The sequence below is a fragment of the Ovis canadensis genome, chromosome 6, assembly GCF_042477335.2.
Source record: "Ovis canadensis isolate MfBH-ARS-UI-01 breed Bighorn chromosome 6, ARS-UI_OviCan_v2, whole genome shotgun sequence".
NCBI lineage: Eukaryota > Metazoa > Chordata > Mammalia > Artiodactyla > Bovidae > Ovis > Ovis canadensis.
Window position 1 is genome coordinate 129991582 of NC_091250.1, and position 18127 is coordinate 130009708.

Here is an 18127-nt window from a genome sequence, read left to right on the forward strand (position 1 = left end):
GGGACTCAAAGATCTCTTGGCTCTCTCTCAAACTGTGTTTTCTGGACCAGGTGATGAGGTGGTTTTCTGTGTTTTGAGACAGTAAGGCGCTCGGGCAGAAGGTTTGTTGTGGCTTTAAAGGTACGGGGCCTTCCCTCGCCTTGCCTGAGGGCACAGGGCCCACTCCGGACTCCAGGGCACGTGTTCAGGGTCTAGTTCTTTCACTGTTGGTGGCAGGAGCTGCAGTGATTTTTCTCAGACCTCCGTGTCCCTCTTCTAGCGTCTGATTTGAAATCTAACCTTTCTTGAATCTCTGAGTTTTAAAGCACTGCCACGGGATAGCCCTGAACATTTGTTGTTCGGTCGTGTCCCACTATTTGCGACCCCGTGGACTGCAGCACACCAGGCTTCCCTGTCCATCATCAACTCCCGGAGCTTGCTCAAACTCATGTCCTTTGAGTCGGTGATGCCATGCAACCGTCTCATCCCGTCATCCCCTTCTCCTTCTGCCTTCAGTCTTTCCCAGCATCAGGGTCTTTTCCAGTGAGTCAGTTCTTCCCATCAGGTGGCCAAAGTATTGGAGCCTCAGCATCAGTCCTTCCAATGAATATTCAGGTTTGATTTCCTTTAGGATTGACCAGTTGGATCTCCTTGGAGTCCATGGGACTCTCGAGAGTCTCCTCCAGCACCACAGTTCAAAAGCATTGATTCTTTGTCACTCAAGCCGCCTTTGTGGTCCAGCTCTCACGTCCATACATGACTACTGGAGAAACCATAGCTTTGACTAGACGGAGCTTTGTTGACAAAGTAATGAGCATCACGGGGTATTCGCTAGCTTGCTGGGTTGACTGCACTGCCTTCACTGCGTGCCCGTTCCCCTAGGTCCTGGAGGAAAGGCTGTTTCTGGGGCAGAGCAGCCTTCTAGGGGCGAGGGTGGGGTTCACACCCTGGAGGTCTCAGCAGGCAGAGAGCCTTGCAGCTTGTGAGCAGACTTGCCAGCGTGGTGTAGACCCCACTGCAGGGGAGAGTCCTGCTGTAAAGGCTGGGTGACAGGACCTCCTGACCAAGGCGGCCTGCATCCTGAGCGCAGCACCTGAGTTCAGGTGCCTTCACGGCCCTTGCGTGTCTCTTGGAGGCAGCATGGGCACTCAGGGAATACTGCAGCCTGGGGAAAAGTGAGTTCCCAGGAGCAGTGAGGACTGTCTGGTGGGAAGGCAGCGAGACCTGCTCCCTGACGCCTGTGGCATCCTGGAGTGGCCTGGGGGCTTGTGGACACAGGTGTGCCACGGAGATGCCAGATGCTGGGCCCGATGTAGGGTGGGGCTGGGGGGCTCCCTCCTGGGGGCGGCATCTGTGGGGACGGTGGAGGCGGACAGCGCATCCTCAGAGCCCTGGGATCGAGGGAGCCCAGGCAGGTGGCTGCATCTGTCTGGGTGTGGGGTCAGGAGATGCCCTGGATTCGGCCTCGGGGCGGCGGGAGGACTGGGCTCCACACAGTCGGCCTGGACTCACCTACCTGTTGACATGCTCTGGTCACCCAAGACTGTGTGTTTGGTGGTTTGAATTGAGATTGTCAACAGTTTTTTAAGGGAAGGCATATCTGTGTCTCACTGTTTTCACCTGATGGTTTTAAATATGAGATCGGTTTCCTGGGAGCCACTGTCAGATTTACTCGGAAAACTGTACCCGGTTCCTTCTGTGGCCCCTGCCGGGAGGAACGAGTGCAGCGCTCCTCAGACGCCAGGTGCGTGCGCGTCGATTCAGTTACGCATTTCCGTTTGCTGTTTTTATTTTCCACCAAACGAAGCTCTACCTGCCTTGTTGACTTAACCTCTAGCGCCTGCCTCAGAGTAAGAATAAGCACGTAGTAGGTTCATGATAAACGTGTTGCATGCCGAAGTGCGGTGTCTAATTCGGAAGCTGTATGTTGTTTGAGATTCTTTGTGAAAGCTGATCATACTGTTTTAGAAAACGTTTAAATTGACCTTCAGTGTGAATGCGGGCCAGAGCTCTTCCACCACCGCCCCCTCCCCACCGAGGACGTGAAGTGTGAAAGGGCCTAAACTCAGGAGCACCGGAGAGGATCCGCCCTGAGCCAGGGCTCCGTTGTGGAACCTCCAGGACCTGACGCCCCCTCTCTCCCCCAGGATCTTCACTCTCTACAGCAAGTCCCTGCCCCTCGACCTGGCCTGCCGGGTCTGGGACGTGTTCTGCCGTGACGGGGAGGAGTTCCTGTTCCGCACGGCCCTGGGCCTCCTCAGGCTGTTCCAGGACGTCCTGACCAGGATGGACTTCATTCACGTGGCCCAGTTCCTCACGCGGCTGCCGGAGGACCTGCCCGCCGAGGAGTTCTTCGCTTCCATCGCCAGCATTCAGATGCAAAGTCGAAACAAGAAGTGGGCTCAGGTGAGTGGGCTTTTGTTCCCTATCCCGTCTAGTTGAGGAAGCGGGTTATGCAGAGCACCTTATGAGGAACCAGCCCTCTTGAAGGTGCCTTGGGTTTGGGGCCCGGCTTTGCCACACAGGGTCTTAGACAGTCACTTCCTCTGAGCGAAGGAGCTGGAGAGAAACACTCTCCCCACCCCTCCTATAGGGGCTTCCCAAGTGGTTCCAGTGGTAAAGAACCTGCCTACAACGCAGGAGACGATCCCTGGGTTGGGAGGATCCCTAGAGAAGAAAAGGGCAGCCTGCTTCAGTGTTCTTGCCTGAGCCTGGTGGGTTCAGTCCACGGGGTCCCAAAGGGTCAGGCACAGCAGGGCGACTGAACAACGGTAGCAGCGCAGGCCCCCGCCTGGTGGACAGCACTTTGTAAACCAAGCTCCCCCCTTTCTCTAAATCCCAGAGACAGAGAGCCAAGGGGGCTGACCTGTCGCCCTCTCACCGACAGAGGAGGCGCAGAGGGGGGCCGTGTGTCCTCGGTGGGAGGGGAGGGGAGGGCTCCCTGGACGGGTTGCTGGAGCTCCCGCAGCTGCCCTCAGGGCCGTCCGGCTGACCGCAGGGGAGCGCGTGCTCCCGGGCTCCCCGGTCCCCCTCTGGACTTTGCTCCTAGGCCTGGTTCCTAGTCTTTGCCGTACGAAAGGGAAATAGGACACCTGGCCTCAGGAGCTGTGTGCGCTCGGCTGGCCTGAGCACCACGTCCTGGGGAGCCTTGTCCTTGCCATACGGTGCTTGTTCCTGATTTACGGTTTGTTTAATTAGTGGAAGATTTAAAGTACATGCAAAATAGAAGAAGAGAGAATAACCAACCCCCATGTGCCTGTCAAGCATCCCGTCAGCTTTCAGATTTCTGTTTTCAGACATCAGCAGTAGCTTTGTTGTTGGCTTAAATCAAGATCTAGATAAGGCCTACACGTTGTAATTGGATGAACAGCCTTTCACGTCTTCTTACAATGTGCAGGGTTACCCCTCCTTTCCACTTCTCCCTCCCCTTTACATATTGAAGAAACGAGGTCGCGTCCAGCAGCACTTGTCACGTCTGGATTTTGCTGCTTCTGTCCCTGTGGTGGTGTTCATCGTGGTCCTTCTCTCTTTCCTGTAAATTGACAGACTTGGAGGCTCAAGGAAGCTCCCAGTCTTTATGTTTGGCCAGATTACTTCACAGGTGATTGGACTGGCTCTTTCTGATCTTAGTTTTTTGCATTTCTTTTCCATGGGGATGGTCTTGATCCCTGTCTCCTGTACAGTGTCACGAACCTCATTCCATAGTTCATCAGGCACTCTTATCTATCAGATCTAGGCCCTTAAATCTATTTCTCACTTCCACTGTATAATCATAAGGGATTTGATTTAGGTCATACCTGAATGGTCTAGCGGTTTTCCCTACTTTCTTCAATGTAAGTCTGAATTTGGCAATAAGGAGTTCATGATCTGAGCCACAGTCAGCTCCTGGTCTTGTTTTTGTTGACTATATAGAGCTTCTCCATCTTTGGCTGCAAAGAATATAATCAATCTGATTTCGGTGTTGACCATCTGCTGATGTCCATGTGTAGAGTCTTCTCTTGTGTTGTTGGAAGAGGGTGTTTGCTATGACCAGTGCATTTTCTTGGCAAAACTCTATTAGTCTTTGCCCTGCTTCATTCCGCATTCCAAGGCCAAATTCTCCGGTTACTCCAGGTGTTTCTTGACTTCCTACTTTTGCATTCCAGTCCCCTATAATGAAAAGGATATCTTTTTGGGGTGTTCGTTCTAAAAGGTCTTATAGGTCTTCATAAAACCGTTCAACTTCAGTTTCTTCAGCATTACTGGTTGGGGCATAGACTTGGATAACTGTGATATTGAATGGTTTGCCTTGGAGACGAACAGAGATCATTCTGTCGTTTTTGAGATTGCATCCAAGTACTGCATTTTGGACTCTCTTGTTGACCATGATGGCTACTCCATTTCTTCTGAGGGATTCCTGCCCGCAGTAGTAGATATAATGGTCATCTGAGTTAAATTCACCCATTCCAGTCCATTTTAGTTCACTGATTCCTAGAATGTCGACGTTCACTCTTGCCATCTCTTGTTTGACCACTTCCAGTTTGCCTTGATTCATGGACCTGACATTCCAGGTTCCCATGCAATATTGCTCTTTACAGCATCGGACCTTGCTTCTATCACCAGTCACATCCACAGCTGGGTATTGTTTTTGCTTTGACTTCATCCCTTCATTCTTTCTGGAGTTATTTCTCCACTGATCTCCAGTAGCATATTGGGCACCTACTGACCTGAGGAGTTCCTCTTTCAGTATCCTATCATTTTGCCTTTTCATACTGTTCATGGGGTTCTCAAGGCAAGAATCCCCATGGAAAAGAAATGCAAAAAAGCAAAATGGCTGTCTGGGGAGGCCTTACAAATAGCTGTGAAAAGAAGAGAGGCGAAAAGCCAAGGAGAAAAGGAAAGATATAAGTATCTGAATGTAGAGTTCTAAAGAATAACAAGAAGAGATAAGAAAGCCTTCCTCAGCAATCAATGCAAAGAAATAGAGGAAAACAACAGAATGGGAAAGACTAGAGATCTCTTCAAGAAAATTAGAGATACCAAGGGAACATGTCATGCAAAGATGGGCTTGATAAAGGACAGAAATGGTATGGACCTAACAGAAGCAGAAGATATTAAAAAGAGGTGGCAAGAATACACAGAAGAACTGTACAAAAAAGATCTTCACGACCGAGATAATCATGATGATGTGATCACTAATCTAGAGCCAGACATCCTGGAATGTGAAGTCAAGTGGGCCTTAGAAAGCATCACTACGAACAAAGCTAGTGGAGGTGATGGAATTCCAGGTGAGCTATTTCAAATCCTGAAAGATGATGCTGTGAAAGTGCTGCACTCAATATGCCAGCAAATTTGGAAAACTCAGCAGTGGCCCCAGGACTGGAAAAGGTCAGTTTTCATTCCAATTCCAAAGAAAGGCAATGCCAAAGAATGCTCAAACTACCGCACAATTGCACTCATCTCACATGCTAGTAAAGTAATGCTCAAAATTCTCTAAGCCAGGCTTCAGCAATATGTGAACCATGAACTTACTGATGTTCAAGCTGGTTTTAGAAAAGGCAGAGGAACCAGAGATCAAATTGCCAACATCCACTGGATCATGGAAAAAGCAAGAGAGTTCCAGAAAAACATCTATTTCTGCTTTGACTGTGCCAAAGCCTTTGACTGTGTGGATCACAGTAAACTGTGGAAAATTCTGAAAGAGATGGGAATACCAGACCTCCTGACCTGCCTCTTGAGAAATCTGTATGCAGGTCAGGAAGCAACAGTTAGAACTGGACATGGAACAACAGACTGGTTCCAAATAGGAAAAGGGGTACGTCAAGGCTGTATATTGTCACCCTGCTTATTTAACTTCTATGCAGAGTACATCATGAGAAACGCTGGGCTGGAAGAAACACAAGCTGGAATCAAGATTGCCAGGAGAAATATCAATAACCTCAGATATGCAGATGACACCACCCTTAGGGCAGAAAGTGAAAAGGAGCTAAAAAGCCTCTAGATGAAAGTGAAAGAGGAGAGTGAAAAAGTTGGCTTAAAGCTCAACATTCAGTAAACGAAGATCATGGCATCTGGTCCCATCACTTCATGGGAAATAGATGGGGAAACAGTGGAAATAGTGTCAGACTTTATTTTGGGGGGCTCCAAAATCACTGCAGATGGTGATTGCAGCCATGAAATTAAATGACGCTTATTCCTTGGAAGAAAAGTTATGACCAACCTAGATAGTATATTCAAAAGCAGAGACATTACTTTGCCGACTAAGGTCCATCTAGTCAAGGCTATGGTTTTTCCTGTGGTCATGTATGGATGTGAGAGTTGGACTGTGAAGAAGGCTGAGTGCCGAAGAATGGATGCTTTTGAACTGTGGTGTTGGAGAAGACTCTTGAGAGTCCCTTGGACTGCAAGGAGATCCAACCAGTCCATTCTGACGGAGATCAACCCTGGGATTTCTTTGGAAGAAATGATGCTAAAGCTGAACTCCAGTACTTTGACCACCTCATGCGAAGAGTTGACTGATTGGAAAAGACTCTTGATGCTGGGAGGGATTGGGGGCAGGAGGAGAAAGGGACGACAGAGGATGAGATGGCTGGATGGCATCACTGACTCAATGGATGTGAGTCTGAGTGACTCCAGGAGTTGGTGATGGACAGGGAGGCCTGGCATGCTGCGATTCATGGGGTCGCAAAGAGTCGGACACGACTGAGCGACTGAACTGAACTGAACTCTGATCTTAGTTAGCGGCCTATTTATTTTTGTTTCACAGCTTTAATAATTTACAGTACCATGAACTTCACCCCTTTTAGAGTACACAATCCAATGCCTATTCATTTATTACCCAGAGGGGGGTCCCCTCTGCCCTGGGCCCTTTGGTCTGCCCCCGAGCTGGACCTCTCTTACCTGCTGGGATGCTCTCTGTCTGGTGGCCTTCCTTCCTGTCACGTCTTTAGGGAAAGAGCACAGGTGCTGTGGCAGGCCCTTGGGTAACACCATGAAACGCTCCCCTGGTTTTACCAGCCGGGGGGCAGGGGCGCTGCTCTCTGCTTAGTGTGCTGTGCGTTACAGTTCCGAAGTAAATCCATTCAGTTTATAAAAAGGAGTGAAGTACTGACTCCTGCGACTGTGGGTGCACCTTCAGAACAGAAAGCCAGACTGCAGACCACACACTGCGTGGCCCCATTCCCGTGCAGTTTCAGAAAGGAAGCTGTAGAGACGGGACGTGGCGAGCGGGACAGGGCGGTGGCAGCTGGAGGGCAGGGGCTACTCGTGCCCTGATGGAAATGCCCCAAGGTTGGCTGTGCTGAGGGCTGCACGTTATCCGTGACTGTATTAAAAGCCACCAGATTGAACACACGAAGTGGGTGAATTTTATGTATGGTATTTGAGTAATGTCTCAGTAAGCTGTTAAAAAAACACACACACACACAGAAACCTCAGCTTCTGTGTGAGCAGGACCGGCTATATAATTATCAGGGATCTGGTGAGAGGGAAGAAGAGCCTTTCTCTGGTTAAGAAATAAATGGGCAACACACGATGAAGGTGTGGGGCCTCATGTTCAGAATTAGTGTCAAGGGTTTGAGGATGGCGACTGCAGAGCTCTGGGCTGGGCAGGGCCTCTGAGTGGGGTCCCCGCTGGACTGCGCAGGTGCATGCCCACCTGCGCGTGCCCTGGAGTCTCCTGGGACTCGGCCCCTGCACTGATGCTCTGAGGTGGCCACAGAGAGCCAGGGCCCTTCCTGGTGCGCGTGCCCGTGCCTCTGGTGCGCGTGCCCGTCCCTCAGAGCCAGCGCTGCCTTAGCTTCCCATCCCGCACAGCTGCGGTCCGCCGGCCTCCCCTTGTGTTTCCCTGGTCCTCCCCCGCCCCCGTCCACACACCCGCAGGGACACGCACAGACAGACGGGCCGAGTCCAGATCTGTCATTCCGCTTCTTGCATTTTAGGTGAAAATTACCGGTTAAGACCAGGTCAAGGGTTATTAGAGAGTAGGACGCCCTCTAACAGTGGGGCGGTAATAGGAGTTAGCCTGACGGTGGGCCTCGCCACTGAGTTTGTTTAGTTCCAGGTCCCACGGGAACTGTGGTTTGTGCCCGATTCTCTTAAATACGGTGCTTAAGAGTAAGGTCCTACCGTGCTTTAGCAAACAGTTCCGTGGTTGTGTTTGGCTGGCCGCCTTGCTCAGATGAGAAGGGGGCTTCCAGCTGCCAGCAGCCCTTCTGTGCCATGCATTTGAAACCCTCATGCAGGGTTTCTGCTTTACCCCCTGTAACCTGTACTTCGCCTAAAGTGGTCCAGTGCTGGGCCCAAGGAGTTTCAGGAACTGGTGCTCTGGAGGTCCCCTCGGTTCCGAAGTACGACCCATGTAAGTGTGGATCTGTGTGGCTTTTAGCGGGTCGCTCATCTGAGTGTCTGCCGCTCCCTGCCTTCCACGTTGTGTAGTTACACGGTTCCTCTGTGGGAGGTGCCTGGTGGTGTTCTGCATGGCTGCAGCAAATGGGCCCGTCCTGTGCCTGCTGTTGTTAAGCAATCACAGTGGAATGTCATGCTTTTAAAAATAAAGGTGTTAACTTAGAGCTCAGAGCAGCGAGGAGGAGGGAGCTAAATTGTCCTAGGGACGCGCGGGGAGGCCTGGCCGGGAGCTGGTGTCTCCTGGGCCTTAGAAGGATTGGTCATTCCCTGGTGAGGAGAGAGGGACGAGGCAGAGGGGGCAGCAGCATGGGAAGGCGTGAGGGCACGTGAGCCTTCCGGAGCGGGGGGCCTGGCTCCGCTGGTGGGGAGTGCGGGCAGCTGCAGCCAGACTGGAAGGGGCAGAGCCCAGTAGCCTGGCCTTGACATCGGCGGCTAGTGCCCAGAGGGAAGTCCCTGGGCTAACGCCCTAGCCCAGAGAGGCCATGAGCTGGATTCCACGGTAGAAAGATGAGTCTGCAGGAGTGTGGAAGGTGGACGGGAGGACCTGTGTCCGTGTGTCGCCGGTCTCCCACTGGTGTCTCCCTGTGATCCCCAGGTGCTGACCGCCTTGCAGAAGGACAGCAGGGAAATGGAGAAAGGAAGCCCGTCTCTGCGGCACTGACGAGGCCGTGGACTCGCGATCAGCTGGGAAGCAGGCTCCACGTGGCACTTGTGTAGCTTCGGGCGGATGCCCTGGCAGCTCCGGAGGACAGGGGCTGTTTCCACGTTTGATCCCTAATGCTGGAGTTGGCCTTAAACACAACACAACAAACGAAAAAACATTTTTAAAGAATTAAACCAAGGCTAAGCCTTAAGCTCAGTGGAATGAGGACCATGGCCAACCACTGCGTATTCTGCATGGTTTAAATAGGGCAGCGGCCAGTTCCCTCCCCTCATTTCAGCAAAAGTTAATTAAATTGTAATGCTTTTATGTCAACTGCCAGAAAGTACATTACAATTTTTCGTTAGCCAAGGTGCATGAGAAATGTTATTTGGGAGACCTCAGAGATGGCATTGGCTCACATCTACATATTTTAGTCCGAAAGGGACTGCTGATTTTAGTTGCCGAGGTAATCCTTCCAGAGCCGCAGGTCATGTTTTTGAAGCCTGCCTACCAAAGACAGCAGGACGGAAAGACGGGCTCTCAGAGGACAGCCGCTGGTGTGTGGGCTCCCCGAACACACGCGATCTGACCTTCAGGCTGACCTTTTACCACGTTGCCTTGACAAAATTCCAGCACCGGGGCTGACAGCGCACGCTCAGGTTCTGGGGGGTGCCCCGCTGTCCCAGAGACCGCACCCCCGTTTGTCCAGCAGTGGTGGCTCACCCAGACCCTGCAGCAATAGAGACGGGCGTTAGAGCAGAGCCTGCCTCTCTGAGCCAGGCGCGGGGGGCAAGACGCCCTGCCCCTGGCCGCCCACCAGTTCCTGGGAGGCCGGGCCAGCCCGTGTGGGGCGGGCGCTCCTCCTGTCCCTGCAGGGCAGGCGCCGTCCTTGGGGTGGTGACCCCGCCTCACACAGTCCACTCACAGGATGGCTGTAGGCACCGGGGCGTGAGCAGCACGCGTCCAGCGGCCCAGTTAGCTTGTCAGGAATTCTCAGCGTCCCCCCCACTTCATTCACCACCTTTTGTCCCAGCTTTTCCTTGACTCATTTGACGAACTTTGCGTTAAGAGCTTTGCTTATCTGAATTCAGAGACATGAAGACCGTCGGCATGAAGAAGTCCAAAGGACAGGCCCGTCCGCACGGACACGGCTCCCATGTGTACACGCGCCGGTCTCTGGGGCGCTCGGGAGGCCAGGCCCATGGGCACTTGCCGCCCAGCCACCCTTCTCAGCCATACGTCCACCCTCGGGGTGGAGCCTAAGCACGGTGTTAGTTTTATAGGTTTTTCTCCACCTGCCGTGCCCGCCGATGACACTTCAGGTACAAAGCAAGCTGCTGAGCCGCTGGCCGTCCTCACGCCCTCCACCCCGGCTCTGTCCCACGTGTCCTTTCCCACCTCCTGTTCCTGCTGAACTCCCCGGGGAGCTTGCAGGGCATCCCCCACCACTTTCTGCCTCGGCCTTGAAGCGCCGACCCTCCTGACCCCTTGGAGGTGGTCTTCCATCTCCACCGAGCGCCAGGGCAGCCATTCCCGGACTCCAAGAGAGGCTGAGTGTAACCGGGCCGAAAGCGGGCTGCTGGCCCCGTCACGCCCTTCCTCGCGGAGGTACCTGGTCTCGTCCCATGACGTAGGCTTTCTGTTCGTGAAAGATGTATATATTTTCTTACTGTACATAAAGACATTCCCGAAGTGGTGACAGAAAGCGATGCGCCCGGGGCCGCGGGCAGTTCCTGAGAATGCGTTTGTGTGCCTCGACGTGCCGTCAGCGCCCCCAGCCCTCGGCGTGGCTGTCGGATGGATGGACGTGTCTCTTCAGATAGCGCCGTACATGCATTGAGTTTTTAAGCAGGATTCCAGGCCATTCTGCAACACTTCCCGATCTGTAGTTCAGAGGGAGTTTTCATGACCTGTTCAGGGACCACACGAGCTCTCTGCTGGCTAGATGTGTCCACCTCAGAGTCTGGGAAGTTCAAGGTCCCAGTCTAGGGTCGCTCAGCCACTTGCCGCAGAGGGCAAAGGGCTGCTGGACCGAAAAGGGCTGCGCTTGTCTGCTCGCCATTCTGGTTTCGGAAAACCGGAAAGAGAATTGGAAGCGCACCCTCCTTGGGAAGTCGGCCCTCTCCACTTCCGGTGCCACTGATTTTCAGAAAGTGAGGTGTCAGGGTTGGGGCCTCTGCGGCTGGCACCTCAGCCGGAGCCGGTTGCCGTGTCCCCACCAGTCACTGAAATCCCATCTGGAACAACGTTCACTTTAAAGGGTACTTTTTAACTACTCCGTTTTTGACTATTTTAAATAGTTTGCTGATAGAAAACTGGTAACACTTGCTACATATCATGTTTTAATTGCTTGTACAGTTAACCTTTAATTTTATTTAGTAAAGTGTATCAAACTAGGGCTTTTTGAATTGTAAATATGTGGTTTTATTAAATAAAAAGTCATGTAAAATTGTTGCTTACATTCACTGCCGTTTGGTTTCAAGTTAGAGTTCTCACCCCGAAGTATGGTAAAATTTGGCTTTGAGCATCGTGCTATTTGAATATTTTCAAATGCACTTACTTACTAGTCTCAGTTAAATAAAAGAGGTGGTTCGGTTACGGTGATTTGGTCAGGGGATCGGAAAGTTAGCGCTTTCCCCCTTCGAGGCTGAGGGGAGCCCCAGGCTTGCTGCCCCCTGAGCCTGACCACCTGCAGCTTTAGCCCCTGGTCCCCCGGCCCACGCACCTGCCCTGCTCACCTGCTCACACCCCTACCACCCGCGCCTGCCCCCATCCCAGCAGGGCGTCAGGCTCTCCGGGCCAGGTGCCCGGCTCTTCCCCTGACCCGGAACCTGCTGGTTGTCCGCGGCTGCCCGTGGTCTTTCCCCGTCTCGGGGGCGGAGACCAGCAGTGCTGCCTCGCTGCGGTGGCGGTGAGCGAGAAGCAGTCCTCCAGGTCCCGGAGCCGGCAGGGCGATGGACTCTCATGTTGCTGGTGTGTGTGCTGGTCCTTCTGGTCTCCGGTGCCTGGCTTCTGGGCCCTGCATGGCTCAGAAACAGCACCTTCCCTGTGCACGGGCGACCTGACCCAGGCACTGCCCTGTGGTCTCCACCCCCTGCAGGCTGAGGCTGGTGGAGAGTTATCGAGGGCTCACAGCTGGGGCTTCGCTCACTGCTCCACCCACGCCAGGCCTGGGGCTCCGTCGCCAGGATGACCTCATTTACCTCCGCAGCAACTCTGTCACACCGTCGTTGGAGGCGTGGCTCAGAAGCGATCTGCGTGGGCCCCTCTGGCCATGTGGTGGCAGAGTGGGGACTCAGACCCCAGCCCTTGGTCAGAAACACGGCTCCCCAGAGAACATGTTGCTCTGGGGCTCCTGACCTCAGCTCTGAGGAGGCAGAGCCGTGCCCGACGGCTGGCCCTGAGGGGTGACCCCCTACCAACGCCCAAGCCGTGGCAAGGGTGGAAGTTGGGGAGTGTTTTCATAAGAGAAACTAGGGGGCTGACAGTTCAAAGACAACCACTCCCCGAAGTGTGCAGCCTGCCAAGAAGGCAAGAGCGGGAAGGTGCTGTGTCAGCAGGGCGGGGAGGCGGGCGCCCCCCCGCCGGGCCTTGCGGTGAGCTTCGGGTCACCAGGAGGACCAGAGGAGGGGTATGGCCAGCAGAGGGAAGCCTTAGAGCCAGGTCCTCAGACGGGACACCGTGGAAGTAGTCTCCTGGGGTCCCTTTCATCCATAGCCTCTGCATGCTTCATCACCCGAAGACCATCTCAAAGTTTAAAACAAACTACGAATTGGGGGTGGATGAACTCTCTTTTTATAGAAGACACACTTCCCAGGTGGCTCAGCGAGTAAAGAATCTGCTGGAAATGCAGGAGGCACAGATTCGATCCCTGGGTCAGGAAGATCTTCTGGAGAAGGAAGTGGCAACCCACTCCAGTCTTCTTGCCTGGAGAATCCCGTGGACAGAGGAGCCTGACGGGCTACAGTCCATGGGGTCACAAAGAGTCAGAGATGACTGAAGTGACTGAGCAAGCTTGCACGCCTGACTAGTGGTAAAAATCCAAATAGTGACTGCAGATGAACTTGCACGAAAAGAAGAGCATGCATCTCCACTGAGGAACTACAAAATTTCACTTGTTGTCACCCAAAATGGTTTTCATTTAGTGGTGAAGAAGCGTTTCCTTTTCAGATGCCTTGGGCTTTATCCAGGTAGTGCCTGCGTCCCTCCTGCCACCGATACGGACAACAAACAAAAAACCCTCTGTAACAGCGGCCACATCCAGCTCAGATCACGTTAAAAGAAAAAGGCTAGTTCACCCTGAATCTCCCTTGCCTGGTAGGCTGCTGTCTGGCACGTACACAGCTACTTCCATGAGTTGAGCCTAAGTCACTGATGATCATTCTCAAGTTTTTTTATGCCAATGGTAGTAGTTATTGTATTTACATAATTCAATTAAATGCTATGCTAAACCAGTGTTGTGGAAAGAAACTGTTTCTTCTGAGAACACTAAAAGCTTTGAAAAGTCTCAAAGGCAAATCTCAGATGCTATTGAGTGGGATGTGGGCGAGACAGCTGGAGAATACTTAGAATCTGCTGCATACAGACTGTGTGCCAGGCACTACACTAAGTCTTTACTAAAGTATGTTTCATCCTCACGACAACTCTGAAGTCAGTACTAAGGAAACCGAGGCACACAGAGGCCAAGCCACCTGCCTGATGGAGGAAGTGGTGTGGCCAGGATTTGAAAGAGGAGGATAATGGAGTCTGCACTGTGGTTATTTTGCAAGAAATTTAAGATGCCATAGACAATTCGAGAATCAAAGATTCTACCCTTAAGGAAAGGCCTTGGCCATCTACCCAAAGATTAGCAAGTGGTTGTACGTTTTATCTTCTAAATTAGGATAAAATGTTGAAAGGAGAAAACCAAGAGGCTACTTTCATGGACATCTCACTTAGATTTTCTTGTGCCTCCATTTTTCAGGCCCTATACTTTTTGACAGAAGAAAAAAAAAAATCTTTATAGCCTTTTAGTGTTCATAAGAATCATCTTAGTTTTACGGGTTTCTAGTCCAGACTGGGGCACTGCTCTGTAACTGTCCCCTCGAGGAAGCGGGAGGAGCTGTGGGGCTCTGAGGTCCTCCTTCCAAAGCTACGAGCCTGCCTCCCTGTCCGTGTCCTCATTGGCTCTACTTCATTGAGACATCCTCGTTAACTACCTGTAATCATTTTTGAATCCGGCATGGGACTTGTCTGACACGTAATAGGAATTCAAGTCACGAATATATTCAGCAAATGAGACTAACATGGATGTTATTAACCCAACAAATTTATTGAACCCCGACTCTACTGCACACTGTGCTGGTCACCAGGGAGGATGATAAACCCACTATCTGCCTTCCAGGGTCTTTGTCTCCTCAGGGTGCAGTCACAGAGGGGTGGGTGGGTCACAGGCCAGGGTGGGGCTGTGCCTGCAGACAGCTGTCAGGCGCTGAGGCGGGGGATGATGATTTTTGGGTCCCTTGCGTTCTTCCTCGGACGTGGGTCTGTCTGCAACAGCTTGTGAGTTATTAGAACTTTGTTATAAAATAATTAACAGAAGATGATTACCTTCTAGTCAACTGGAACATCTTCAGCACAGGTAACATAATTTGAGAGGACATCGGTAACTTTGCAGCTTAAACACAACTGAATACACAGACACACACACACACACACACACACACCACCCCCCCGCCCAGAGACCTACTGGTCACCAGGTTGAAGGCTGATGAGGAAATCCACCTGGGTAATTGCCAGTGGTTCAAAGTCAGTTGAAAATACCTGTTCTCTCACTAGTGAACCAAAGGCAGGAGACTCATAATAAAAGCTGTAGGCACTGAGCCTGTTGCCAATTTGAACCTCCCCAGCCACAAAAGAGTGAGCCACTGCTGTTCCCAGTTTGAGGCACAGGAAAAACCAAGTTCTGTCTGCCAGGGAATCACTATTTGACTCTGGTCTTGATGAACAGGATGGAGAGAAGACAAAAATTGTAGAGGAAAAACAGAAGGGAAGCAGGAAGGCAAAGCTTCTTACTCTCCTCACTGTTACATTTGTGTGCTTTGATTACGATATTATAAAAGAGTATTCATGCTGTGGAAGTTAGGGAATTCTAATCAGTCTTCACTTGCTTTAAAAGGAAAGCACTTTAGAAAACAAAATATCATCAAAAGACAAAAGTTATTGTGATAGTCTCACGACCGAGTCATCTGCCTACACTGGGGTTTTCTAAAGGTATTTAGCACCAAAGAAGAGATCACCCTTCTTATGATACTTCTTAAATTTAGGGCTGGAAGAATGCTTTTAATTCCAAAACTGCACATCTCAAAATTCAAGCTAAAACTAAGAAGAAATAAAGCCCCTGACTCCCAAAGCATCAAAGAAACCTTAAAACAGCCGTCGCTGACTTCAGGTTAAGGGGGTAGACCTGTCAGGTGTTTCTTACATTAACTCAAGGAATGATAGACATCTTAATATTTGACACAGTAAAAAAAATCACGTGCTTAGTGACGGTCTAAGGTCTGAAAATATCTTGCTGAAAACGAAAGGCTTATGGACACTCAGCAGTCACATCACTCTGTATGTTTTGCACCTGCAAGACACAGTACAGTCACCATTTTGTCTTCACTGGAAAACAAAATTTCACTTTGGGTATGGATCAATGCATTTCTTTAGTGAGTCCAAGAAAACGTTTCATCAGCATTGAAGACTGTCCTTGAGCCAGAAACAGACATTCACAGTTAGACAGACTGAGCCTCCTTTCATTGGACAAGGCTCTTCTCCCTGTTTCTCATCCCTCCTCTTCCTGGGTGTTGATTACCCCAGAAGCTAGCGCTGTTTACATGCAAAACAGTTTTAAGGGAATTGGTGAGGTTTGAACTGAAACGAGCGATTCAGGACCACACAGTTCAATCCATTCAGAGGATTTACTCATGGGTTTAGTGCACAGGAATTTTCTGGGCACCCTGCCCCATTTGTTGAACCCTCTTGAACATGGAGGAGGATCAGTTCTCCTCAGTGTCAGGACACTGAAATTATACAATTGCTCAGATAGAAAAGGTCTGTGACAGCTTTTTATGAGAAGTCAGTACATTAAGCCATCCCTGTTTGTTTCCCTGTCCTTGTTTTACTATTTTCTCTATATTTAACTCAATTCTGTGCTCAGCATTAATCTGGAAGCTGAAAAATTAAGAATACAAAACACACTTTCATCCCAATCATCAGGGGCCTTTTAAGAGTGGCAACAAAAGGAGAAGAGGAGTTAGTGAAGGGTGGAGTTTGCTGAGACCGAAGTCGCCTATCAGTTGAGTCAGGAGGGCAGAAAGGCCTTGGCCTCCCTGATCTTCTGCTTCACGCCTCTGCAGGACAGAACGAGCCCGGCGTGGTGGTGCTTCAGGCTCGCCAGGCGCTGGTTGAGCACCTCCGTCCTGTCCACCTTCTCTTCCATGTCCCGGAGGAGGGACTCCTTGCCCAGAAGCCCACACTTCTGATTCAGCCTGATGTTGTCAAGCCGCAGGCCATCTCGGGCTTGCTTAGTCTTGGTCAAGATGTCCCTCTTCCGGGCCACCTGAGCCTCAATCTCCATGAGGTCTGCCTTTTTACACATGTTTTCTATGTCCACAAAGTGTAACTTTTCCTTCACGTGAGTTATTATCTGCACGTTGTTGGTCACCTTGCTGCGCAGTTTCAGGAGCTCCTCATTCCGCTCCTCGACCTTCTCGTTGAAGGTCTGGTTCTCGATCTTGAGCTGTTCAAAGTCTATCAGGAGCAGGCCCTCGGTCAGGTCCTCCTGGGTCCTCATCCTGGTTTCAAAATGCACCAGGCTCTGCTTCAGCTGCACGTTCTCTAGCCTCACTGCGCTCATCTCCTTCTCCTTCTTATCCTCCAGCGCCTGGATCTGCTCCACCTCTCGCAGAGCGACCTGGCGGCCGCCCCTCATCCGGCAGCTGCCCATGGCCTGCATCACCACCTGCTTCTTGAGCGCCTGGAAGCGCCGCCACTCCTTGTCCACCCGGGAGACCTTCTCTTGGCACTGCAGCTTCAGCTGGTCCAGCTCGTTGTGATACCAGCGCAGGTCGTCGGCCTCCTGCTTCCGCAGGTCCTCCAGGACGGCCAGATGGCGGAGGTAGGCCTGCTCTTTCTCGGGGGCCTCGGGCTCCGCGCCCCTGTCGCCTCCAGGCGCCTCGGCGGCGGCCTCCACACCCTTCTTCTTGCGCAGCGCCTCGAAGATCTTGTGCTGCAGGTAGATGTTGTAGCGTTGGTAGCGGCCGCGCTCCACCACCAGGGCGCGGTACTGCTCCAGAAGCTCGGCGCGCAGCTGCTGCTCCTGCTGCTTCTGCACCTCCTCGCTCCAGTCGTAAGGCTCGAGCCCAAGCCCCTCGTCCAGGTTTCTCAGCTTGTCCTCGTCTTTCTGGGGGACCCGAGCCTCCAGCCCCTCCTCGCTCGCCTCGCTCTCTTCCTCCTCCTCTACCTGGCCTTCCCGCTCAGCGCCCCGGGCTGCCGCGGCGTCTTCCTTACCGGCCGCGGTCTGCTGCAGGGAGATCTGCGACGGGACTTCCTTCCTCCCGGGCTCCGCCGCCGCTGCCGCCGCCGCCACCACCGCCGCCGCCACCACCTCCTCTTCTTCGCCTTCCTCCTCCACTCCCTCCCCCTCGGGTTCCTCGGGCTCTGGCTCGGCTGGCTCCCCAGGCCGGGCCTCCCGCGGCTCCCCTGGCTCGGCTTCCTCCTGGGCCTCGGCTGGGCTCTCAAGCTCTCCGGGCTCCTCCTCGCCAGCAGCTTCGGTGACCGCCAGCCCTTCCTGGGATTTGGCCGGCTTCGGCGCGGCGGCGCCTTCCTCTGAAGCCTCTACGGTCTTCGTCACCGGCTCCGGCTCCGCGGGTTCCACCGGGGACTGGGGGACGGAGCTGGCCTTGACCCCGGACAGCTGCGAGGCCAAGCTCTCTACCTCTCCATCTTCCGTCTCTGGGTCCCCAGTGTGGTCGTCCATCTCCCTCCCTCCGGGTCCGCGCGGCAGACCCTCCAGCGGGGAGCTGCTGGATGTTTGGTTTCCAGGGGCAACCAGGGGCGCGCGCGGAGGGGCCCGGCGATTGGCTGGACCTCTGT

General features: G+C 52.5%; 2 protein-coding genes across 7 annotated transcripts in view; one reads left to right on the forward strand and one right to left on the reverse strand.

The window, feature by feature from the left end:
- The window catches only part of TBC1D14 (TBC1 domain family member 14), a 117648-nt gene extending 106192 nt beyond the window's left edge, over positions 1-11456 (forward strand). For all 6 annotated transcript variants that reach the window (XM_069594786.1, XM_069594787.1, XM_069594788.1 and 3 more), the window contains 2 exons: positions 2127-2385; positions 8960-11456. In XM_069594786.1, coding sequence (XP_069450887.1) covers positions 2127-2385; positions 8960-9025 — 325 coding nt within the window. In that variant the 3' untranslated portion in view covers positions 9026-11456. The remainder of the gene's footprint in view (positions 1-2126; positions 2386-8959) is intronic.
- Positions 11457-14297: 2841 nt separating this feature from the next.
- CFAP184 (cilia and flagella associated protein 184) lies at positions 14298-18101 on the reverse strand. Its single transcript, XM_069594793.1, has one exon. The coding sequence runs from the start codon at positions 18009-18011 to the stop codon at positions 16335-16337; it is 1677 nt and encodes a 558-aa protein (XP_069450894.1). The 5' UTR covers positions 18012-18101; the 3' UTR covers positions 14298-16334.
- Positions 18102-18127: the final 26 nt, after the last annotated feature.